Here is a 10,965-nt window from a genome sequence, read left to right on the forward strand (position 1 = left end):
TCATCATTTGCAAAGCCACCCTTTTGCATTTGCCATAACAAGAGGTGGCTAGTGGTAGAGCCCTACATCCCACTTAAAAAAGATTATCAATCACTGCCCTCAATCAGTCAATCAAATCTTTGATAAATCCCAACTTCAGTTTAGACTCTTTTTGCTTTCTACGCTCTTCATATTCTTCACCCTTCTTGATTGCTGTTATCATTGCAAGTTTTCTACCCTCTTCATATTCTTCACCCTTCTTGATTGTTGTTATCATTGCAAGTTTTTCTGCGCTCTAACAAACCATCCAATATAGAATACATTATATACCAAACCAATGCTCTTGGTAAATGATGCCCTCATAAGTTTGAGAAGACTTCCGTCCTTTTCTTTAAAGGAATGAAAGTGTCAACAAAATCTCTTATATTCAGTTTCATTTAACCCTCGTCTTATTTGTTAATAAGGTTGATAATTTAAAGGATATAATGACTCTTTGAATCTTGGATATTAGATTTTAAGTGTTATATTTACGATGAAGAAGATAAAACATAAGCGATTAACCAATCTAAAAATTGAAACTAAAAAGTATTAAATTTAAGCTCTACATTGATTATGCATCCTAAATCATGCATCCTAAATCGCATCAGTAAATAAGATTAAAGTTCAAGAAGAATGAAGTGATGTTTTCTCGATAACCAAAGTGTAGAAAAGAGCTCTACATGTGAGGTATACTACATATATTCATGCATCTTTGTTATTCACAATATGCACCAAATTTGCCGGTGAGTCTAATAAGTAGAAGACCTTGGAATATTGCTTCTTCATAATGACTAAAACATTGAAAAATCATACATACCAATGAGACTCATCACTCCCATCAAGTCATGAGTGTTTGCAAATATTCATAAAACAAAAGTGCAAATTTATTAAGAGGGCCAAGATAATACATAATTTAGAATCGCATGCAAACCATAGAAGATCTACATCTGCATTATTTGTACTCTAGTTAAGATCTATATTTTTTGGAATATATATAACTTAACCTCTATGGCCAACCAAAATTGAAAAACTGCATAGTACTCTCCTTGATATTTTAATGGTGCTCTATAAAACCCTAGGACCATAAAATGATAAAATGGTGCTGATGATAGCTCTTTTTCGCCATATTATCAACTTGGCACCTCAGGCAAATATGTGGCACTCAGACACGTCGAACCAGTCCTGCTTGCCTCCTCAACTACAGATGTACAAGACACATATATAAGAAATATAGAAAAAAATAACAATGTAACTACTGCCTGCCTAGTTACTTAACTTCTCTATCCCGAGGATATATATATATATCCCCGCTCTCTCTTTCTCACTTTCACTTTAGATGATGAGTGAGGAAAAAAAAAGATCGAAACGATATATCCCTTGTACATGAAAGTTTTTCACCTCACTCTAGGCACAAGACTAGAGAGGGTAATGATACCTGAAAATAATTCTCAAGGTGAATCCTCAAGGTCTGATGCTCTTGTTTCACTCTCTCCAAAGCCCTGAAGCATCTGCAATAATCAATCACAATGAGATCACAGCAAGGAGAGAAATGGTGAAACATTAATTTGGTTACAAATAAATGAAGTATGTTTTTCACCCATCAGCATTTGCAGCCAAACAAAATTCTTTAAATTGGGAGCATTCATTCTTCACCTTTATAGCTCCAATGCTGTTACACATTTACCTTAATTTAGAACATTAATTGAAGAAACAATATATTTATTCAAGTTATAAAATTCAATCAAAGCAAGTGGTTTCGGGTACCTTGAACTACTACCGTTGAACTGGTGCATGTAATCATCCAGCTTGGCAAAATCTATAGGCCTACTGTACCTGCATAAATCAATGTATAAATACATTCATCTTAGTACTACTCATTGTATACTTAGTTTCGATAATACGAACGTATATAGTATATAGATAATACGATTGTATATAGTGTGTGTGTGTGTGTGTGTAACTGGGAGTGTTATTTACTTACAGTGCTTGCTCAATCTTTTGGAACAGTCTACCTGAGTCTTTGTAGAACAATGTCACAATTTCCTCCACAAAATTTGGGTTTGCATCATCTTGCAATTCCTCCAACTGAATGAATTGCTGCTGATCGAGGTAATGCTGCAAACATTCAAGTAAATAAATTTTGAAGGCTAAGTCTAAAGAATTTGTCCTAGCGTACAAATTTTTTTTTCTGGTATGGTTTTAGACCCATACATAAACATTATCCTCATAAAAATCAAGAGCTTTGCCATCAATGTGATCAAAATAGCTAGGGTTTTGTTGTACATTCAAAATTTGGGCTTCGGGACCTTATACAAAACAAAGATTTTGGGGCTTTCTAGAGACCACTATCAAACCCATACTAGAAGAGAGACGATTCCTTTTATAACTCCATTTCTTCAATAAGTGGAAAAGGATTGTAAATTAAGCCACTAGGGTTAGCCAGTAGTGAGGGTGATAGGATAGGTTAGTTTCAAAGTTCGAAATCCTCTAATGTAATGAAAAAAAAGAAGATTATAAACTATCAAAAGTCTGTGAAAATTGATTAAAATACGAGGTAAAAAAAAAAAAAAAACGGATTGCTTAATTCATCAAAACTTGAGAGCATTGTTGATTTAAAAGAAAAACAAGTGTTTCTAGACCAATAATCCCCTCCCTTAAAAAAGTGGAAAACCCTATTGTGGAATAACCAAAGATAAAAAACCAATCACATTTGGCAAAAACACGAAAAGTCATCGGTGTAGAGCAGACAACATGCAGTTTTCAAGATGTTTAATGGCCGAAAATAGGGTTTGAAAAAGATTAAAAAAAAAAAAGAAAAAAAAAAAAGAGAGAAGCAAAGTAATAACCTGCTCAAAGAGGGAGCTTCTCTTGAGGGCAACCTGGCGCTGCAGTTGGGTTCTGTCCATTCTCTTGGTTTAAAACGAAAAATTTGGGAAATCGTATGTGACAAAAGAGGCAAAAACTGAATGCAAAACTCCCCACCTAAAAAAAAAAAAAACCTCTCGTTGTAGAGTAGAGTAGGAGTAGAGAACTCAATGATATGCCTTACTATTATTATAGCAGCATGGCAAGCCAACGTTTTTATAGCATGTCGAGTAGGGAGTGAATATATAAAGGCACACAAAAAATCTAAGAGGGTACGTGTCCGGAAAATATCTTGGCTTCTTTATCCAATTTGGTGGCTATCTCTCTCCTGGCAGACATAAAAATAGCAACGATGAACGCCTATTCATTTTAACAGGAGAGATCAAATTCACTAAATCTTTGATGAAAAACATACGAGCTTTAACCATTGGATTCAAACTTGCTCGTGTTTAATATTATAATCTTTGTTTGCGATACAAGAAAGGATCTTTCAAAATTGTGAAGAAAATCAGAGGAAACTAAAGAAAAACCCTACAACTACAACGCTAAATTGGCGAGTTCCACAATTTGGTATCTTTGGGGGGAAGCATCCACTCTCCAGCGAATAGAACTCGCTTTATGTGTGAGTAAACTTCAAAAGATTAAAATGCTTTCAAATAACTTCCATATAAATTACATATAAAAATAAACTCTTCCATATAAATTAAGTAAATAATTCCACTCACCCTCTTATGGTCGCTTTTCAACTTTAATGAAGGGGACTGAAATGGTTAAGATTTTATAGAGGCAAATCGTAACAAGTCATATCCTTATTGGAAAGTTTGATTTGTTTTGGTGCTAAAGAGCAGAAACACTCCCGCACAACCGCATTTTCTTTGGTGTGAATGCCCCTTTAATCCACCAATAAGGATTGATTGAGTTGGTAAGGATCGTTATCTTCGCTAGACCAAGCCCTAGGTTCGAGTCCTGCTCTTAATGGGAGATTTGTAAAAACAAAAACAAAAAAAGAGGCTAAGACCCCTCCTGTAAGTCCCCAAGGCCGGCCAGTCCCCAATGCTTGTGGTGTGCCCTAACCTTGGAATGGATAACCTCCCCACCCCTAAACTTTCTTCAACCAAAATAAATAAATAAAAAAAGAATACCCCTTTATCTCTCTCTCTCTCTCATGACCTTCTCCTCATGTGATGATACATAGAGAGAGAGAGAGATAGGCAGAAAATGGTTTTCGAAAATATGTAAGCTGGCTGGCCTCACCTATCCTAACTCATTTTTCTATCCACCTTCACCACTTCAGCTAAATTCAAGGTCTTAAAGTCTTAAAATACTTATATTTAACTCATGTGATTAAGGGCACGTTTAAAAATGCTTGCGTAAGAAGCAATTAGAATTATAAGCGCTTTTGTTAAAAGTATTTTTGTTAAAAGCACAACAAATTTATTTATTGAAAATACTTCCTTAAAAAACGGTTGCAAGTGTAAGCATTTCTCTAAACGAAGTAAAAGTGTTTATAATCCAAAACACACCATATACACTCTTTGTTAGCTAAAAGTGTTTTGAACCTTCTAAAAGCGTTACCAAACAAAATTTTCATTGCTTCTAACCAATTATATTGTAAGTGTCACACACATGTGTGATCGAAGTGAAAATAAAAGTAGTATTGATGTTAAAAGAAATGTGAGATAATTTTAAAAGTAGCTATACTTAGAGGTTTTGTATACCATGATACTACATCTAAATTTAGCTAGAGCAGTATGCTCTCTTTGCACCCAAATTCGAATCCCTTGACATTCCGTACATATATGCCGATCGACCACCTCTCAAATCCAATTAGTGTAGACATAGTATAAGCATTTGTTATGTATCTAATAGATTTGTGGGAGACATTGATTTAACCAAGTTGGCTAAAACAATATGCTCTATTTGCACTTAAATTTGAATCTCTCTCTTCGTAATTTACGGTAAAATTAGCATAAATTATCTTGGCATTTGGAAAATTAATGAGAAATAAAACCTTGTTCCACAATCCACACATTTTTGGTCCCGTTGAGAAAGCGTGTCACAAAGGCATTTCCCATTAGACTTAGTGATAACACACCCGCGCGCATGAGCTATATGCTTTGTTGTATCCCACGCACTAGACATTACATGCAACTTTGGAACAAATCCTAGAATCTTTCTTTCCTCTTAAGGACGACGAGATTGTGATTGCAAAGCCAAATGAACGTCTCACAAATGCACAAAAATACCTCCCCACTTTTCCAGATGTGGGACAATTTAAGATTTTAAGATGTTCTTTTTTACTTGGTACTAGTTGGCTTGGCACATATACTTACTTACCAAGTTCCACAAGTGTTTATTCCATCTCTCTCTCTGAGTGCTACTAAGGACAGTCGGTTCCACTAGTGCTTATTCCATCTCTCTCTCTCTCTCTCTCTCTCCTCTCCCTCCCTCCCTCCCTCCCTGAGTGCTACTAAGGACAGTCGCCCACGTGCAAGGAGGCGATATTCATCTGTGAATGCAAGTGAATCATATAACGTGTTAAAGGACTAAAATCACCCAATGGAACATGAGCAATTGTGATGGATGTCCACAAGGGCCGTGTCATCGTGGGCACATATCATATCATCTATCTAATCATTAAATAATGAATGCAAATCTATTCGCTCTTCATTCCATATTTTTTCTTTATACAACGATGGTTTAGAATCTGGGTTCAAGTCACACAGTGGGATATGTCGTAATAATTAGGTATCGAACTGAGCCAAATTTGAGACCTTCCACTTACAAGTGAAGAAAAATACCACTAATATTGGAATGCTAGTTTTTCGTCATTCCATAGTTAAAAGGCTGCATGCAGTGACTGGAAACAAACTTCTAGGGACTAAGCAAAGATCACATAAAGGGGTGCCAAAACACAAATTTGTAGCAGATCATATAAGAGGATGCCGCAACTTTCTCTTAGCCCAAAGGAAGAAATTCTAGCTTATTTTACAAGGCACTTGGTATTCTAAAGGTATATACAAATAGGGATCAAGTAGATGAACATAGTACAATGTAACCAAGAATGCATACAGTAATGATGAATGAGATGAGAATCAACCTTTTCCAATTTGCAGGCGTATCACGGTGGGCCTTGTCGCGTCTTTCTCCACTGCGATTCTCACGAAAATGTTAAAAGGGGAGAAAGCTGTGCAAAGAGGAGACGCACCCTTTATTCTCTTGCCACATAGTAAGAAAGACAGAGAGAGGTGGGAGAAAAAAAATGAAGTTTTTAGCGAGTGCCGTCGCCATTGACCTCTCGCTGTCTTTGTTGGTCGTTACTATCGATAGTGCGGTCACAGCTCCTCCTCTTTTGTAAAGAAAACAAGGCCAAGGGTGGGCGGATGGATGAAATGGGATGAGAATATTAATTCATGTTTTTTCCAATCATCGGAAGGATTTATACTCTCTTTCTTTTGCTATCTCATGTGTGTTGATAAGAATGATGATAAACCCTAATCTTCTAAATCTTCTAAAGAAATATACGAGCTTCCAAAAATCAAATTTACTCATTAAAACTAGAGAAACATAAAGCACCTGAACCAGCTTCATCAGGTCTACGAGGAGCACACATTTGGAGAAATGTGATCATCATTTAGCAAGTAAACTTAAAATTACCAAATCATCACAAATATTTCAATAAACAAGAGGAAATTGTGATCATCACTCAACTTTTGGTCGAACCACAATCTCATACCTCATGTTTAAAAAATGACAATGTCATACCTCATCTTTCACATTGATTGCAGTGTTAGACTTCTGTCAGTTTGTCCGTGAATTTCTCAATTAAATGCTGGTGTGTATTTATACGGGGTCCACCTATCACCCAAATGGCATCCACGTGACACCACCCCAAAATTTCTCCTGCCAAATGGTATCCCACTGGGATTTCCATGCCACGTGGACTTATTGGTGGATGACACGTGGATAATCAAATTATAAATGTAAAAATTATAAAAAAATAAAAATAAAAAAAAACTAAAACTAAAAGTAACTAGTAAAGTGTGTCATTCGAAATCACTTTCCCCCAAACACTCGCTCATTCTCGCTCAAATCGAATTCCCAATTCCAGAAAGCACAAGAACCCTAACCCTATTTCATACTAGTGGCTAAAAAATCTCAATTAATTAGATTAGGAACTCAGTGAAAACCCCAAATCATCTTGTCGGCTCTCTTCCCTCACTTCATTGGTGTTGGAAGGGGACATCTGGGTTGCATAGGGTTCGAAGTAAATTTGAAGGATTCTACATGGGGTGGAACATGCGTAAGGATCCCGATGAAACGACGCCAACCTATTTTAAGTACAAATGCTTACTGATTCGACATGGGTGGACATGGTTCTTTTTGTAGGTTTTGTTGATTCCAAATGTCTACTGATTTTTTATGCTTTGTTGATTTGTTTATTCTTATCAGGAAAATGGTGGTTTTGTGCTTTGTTAAATCGAAATGGTTACCCAGATTTGAAAAATCTCTATCTTGATTTGTTTATTCTTGTCGAGAAAAGGTGGTTGTGTGCTTTCTTAATTCGAAATTTTTATTAAGGTGTTGGATAATGGGTTTGCTGATTTGTTTATTCTTGTCGAGAAAAGGTGGTTGTTGCTTTGTTTATTCCTATCGAGAAATGGTTACTGTGCAATTGCTTTGTTGCTTTTGTTGATTTATTACTTTGTTGCTTTGTTGGTTTGTTGCTTTTTGTAGGCTTTTGATTAGGTAAAAATGCAACTGCTTTGGTCAAAATGCACTTGCTTTGGTTATGGTAAGGTTTTAATTAAGGATTATTTTTGTGAATTTCAGTTTATCCAGAACTGTTCTCTATTGAATTGCATCATGGTGGGGAGATTTGTTATGACTTCTATGCTGGGGGAAAAGTGACATATATAGATAACTGTGACAAAGACCTCATGTATTTGCCAGTGATAGATGATATAGTGGAGGCACTTGGATATAGTGAACAGTTCATGAACTACCACTACAAGATTCCTAACATCAAGATTTGCAAATGGTTTGAAGCCCATCCAAAGTGATGTCGATGTTCAGATGATGTGCCATTTTATTTTGAAGGTTAGAGCGATTGAGATGTACATCAAAGAATTGATAACAGAAGAAGCCTTAACCCAAGAGCAAAAAAATTTTCAATCCATGGAAACATTTGGTCCAAGTAAAAGTAAAGTGGTAATTATGGAGTTAAGTGAATCAGAGGAGAAAGTTGGACCAACACCACTTAAACCAAGAAGATGCAGAGGCTTGCTAGCTATTGAAAGACCAGAGCAGAATAAGGGGAAATTTGTTTATAATGGCAGGTGCATTGCATAATGGTCAAGAGGGGCTAAATTTCAAGTTGAAGCTGGAGGGGGCAACAATATGTGGTTGACTTGGTGGAAAAGACATGTTCATGTAGAAAGTATGGCTTGACGGGAATCTCATGCAACTATGCAATAGTTACCATAAATTTCAAGAGACAACAACATGAGGATTATGTGGATGCTTATTATTCGAAGACACAGTACTTGGAGGTGTATTCTCATTTAGTAATGCCGATGAATGGGATGTCTTTGTGGGAGAAAGCTGAAAACCCTCCAATATTGCCTCCAACATATACAAGGCAACCTAGAAGGCTGAGGCTGAAGAGAAACAAGGAAGCTACTGAGAGGGAGAAAGAGGTTGAACAAACTCCCACAAACCCAACCAATAATCCTCAATGTTCTCCTCAGCCACTGAAGCTAGGAAGAAAAAGGCAAGGCACTTTGAAATGTACCATATGCAAACATGAAGGCCATAATGCAAGGACTTATCATAAACACCTTCCTCCAAGGGACAAACGGGTAACATTTTGTACTTTATGTGGATTTTTTAAATTGCTTTAATCTCGAACTCTAAGTCTTTTCTAACACGCCCCAAGCTCAATATCCCCAAATATCAGGTTAGGTACATGCTAGCCGACACCCGAGGGTGATGGAGCCATTTTAAATATGCATATAACTAAAATATATGCAATTAGAACAATTATACCAAAGCAGGAACATGTTCAGAGCATACAAATAATATGAAAGAACTACTAGGAAAAGATATGAACAAGGCAATGATACCTATACTAAGGAGACTCGAGGGTACCTATGCTGTAGAGTCCTGACACCGGGATCATATGCCTCAATCCTAAATCCTGAAGGGGTGCAAAAACAGAAAAGGTAAGTGGACCAAAGTTTATAATAATAATATTAATAATCAAAAAACTGTTTTCTTTATGAACATAGTAACCTCCTGTTTTGAAAACATATATAATACTACATATAGGTTTTATAAAAACCCTAGCATGCAACGCAAAACTTTCGTAAAACATGTACATGTAAAACCATGTTCAAAAATGCTAAAAACGTCGCCCGAAGGCAAATCTATAAATCTCATCAATGAAGTACTCAACTAGGGGTATCATAGTCGTCCGAAGGCAGTACCTATCCATCACTCGAAGGTGAAGCTAAATAACATGTCCATCACCCGTAGATGAAGTTGAATCAAATAGCATAACATCCACACTGACACTAGCCATGGCTAGTGAAGCTGTCTAACACCACTCCATCATCTGTGTCCTATGGCTATAGACATCTATACCCGTGGTGTGCGGATGTGCCGTATGATAACACACTAGGTAAGTACTGAAAACATATCTCAAAATCTCAAGCCAAATCACCAAATCTCAAGTGTTCAAAATCTCATTTTATAAATCGTACATAAAAAACATATTTGTAAATCCAATGAATGTCACATCCCGGCCCGGGGCGGATCACTTCCCGGGCCTGCTCCACCACCGTAGCGTGATATTGTCCGCTTTGGGCTTACCATTCCCTCACAGGTTTTGTTTTTGGGAACTCACGAGCAACTTCCTAGTGGGTCACCCATCATGGGATTGCTCTAACCCCCTTCTCGTTTAACTTCGGAGTTCCTATGGAACCCGAAGCCAGTGAGCTCCCAAAATGCCTTGTGCTAAGTAGGGATGAGAATATACATTTAAAGATCACACCTCTGGGCGATGTGGGATGTCACAATCCACCCCTCTTAGGGGCCCGATGTCCTCGTCGGCACACCACGGCCAGGGTTAAGCTCTGATACCAAATTGTCACATCCCGGCCTGGGGCGGATCACTTCCCGGGCCTGCTCCACCACCGTAGCACGATATTGTCCGCTTTTGGCTTACCATTCCCTCACGGTTTTGTTTTTGGGAACTCATGAGTAACTTCCAATGGGTCACCCATCATGGGATTGCTCTAGCCCCCTTCTCGTTTAACTTTGGAGTTCCTACGGAACCTGAAGCCAGTGAGCTCCCAAAAGGCCTCGTGCTAGGTAGGGATGAGAATATACATTTAAGGATCACACTCCTGGGTGATGTGGGATGTCACAATGAATTTCATATATGCAATTCCAATAATTCATATCCGCTCGTAAAAACATAATTTCAATAAATCATAATAGTTTGTAAAGTAAATTAAATCATGAATTCTATATAAAACATAATTATAGAAATCCGGAAAACATAATATAAAACATATTAAATGCATGAAATATGAAATGCATGCTAGGCCAATATTTTGCAAAATTATATAAGTTATGAAGGGGTCCACTCACAAGTTTTCCATTGCCCGGAACCCGCTCGAACTATCAGGAATGTGATCACTTCCATCGATGCAAACACAATTAGAGGCGTTTAATAAAACTCTACAAAAACGTTGGAATTTGGGATTACGGATGATGGATTCGGATTTGGCACATCAAGAAATCTAAGGAGGAACCTCAGGTTTTCCTCTCATGCGCCGCCGCACATGGCGGCCGGCCGCCCCAACTCACCAAAAATTGAACAACTCCAAAAATTCCCAAATTTTATAGGAATGAAAGGAACAACTTTCATACCTGTGACTAAGGCCAATTGGGCCGGGATAAGCCCTAATTTCCGTTGAACCCGCCGAAAACCCTAAGTTTGGTGTTTCTTGATTCATCCTCAAATCGACTCCGATGCTCCAACCAATGATTAAGCATTGTTCCTGACCTCTAAGG

The 10,965-nt window shown here is 37.4% G+C and overlaps 1 protein-coding gene across 1 annotated transcript; it reads right to left on the reverse strand.

Annotated features, from left to right (window-relative positions):
* Positions 1-884: 884 nt before the first annotated feature.
* Positions 885-3,147, reverse strand: LOC125475617 (histidine-containing phosphotransfer protein 4-like). Its single transcript, XM_048580596.1, has 6 exons — positions 2,865-3,147; positions 2,000-2,133; positions 1,783-1,851; positions 1,616-1,687; positions 1,454-1,526; positions 885-1,216 (listed from the first exon to the last, which is right to left on the reverse strand). Exons 1-6 carry the CDS (start codon positions 2,922-2,924, stop codon positions 1,181-1,183), a joined length of 444 nt encoding a protein of 147 aa, XP_048436553.1. The 5' UTR covers positions 2,925-3,147; the 3' UTR covers positions 885-1,180.
* Between the last annotated feature and the right edge of the window lie 7,818 nt (positions 3,148-10,965).

Source organism: the organism of the source record quoted next, unplaced genomic scaffold (assembly GCF_019419815.1).
Source record: "Pyrus x bretschneideri cultivar Hongxiangsu unplaced genomic scaffold, Pyrus_bretschneideri_v1 Contig15, whole genome shotgun sequence".
Taxonomy (NCBI): Eukaryota; Viridiplantae; Streptophyta; class Magnoliopsida; order Rosales; family Rosaceae; genus Pyrus; species Pyrus x bretschneideri.

Excerpts from the sequence above, each read along its gene's own strand:
- LOC125475617 (XM_048580596.1), bottom strand. The coding sequence starts at position 2,924 with ATGGACAGAACCCAACTGCAGCGCCAGGTTGCCCTCAAGAGAAGCTCC. Across the intron at positions 1,688-1,782 it reads TTCAACGGTAGTAGTTCAAG|CATTGGAGCTATAAAGGTGA; the intron begins GTACCCGAAACC and ends AATGTGTAACAG. Across the intron at positions 1,527-1,615 it reads TTGGCTGCAAATGCTGATGG|ATGCTTCAGGGCTTTGGAGA; the intron begins GTGAAAAACATA and ends TGATTATTGCAG.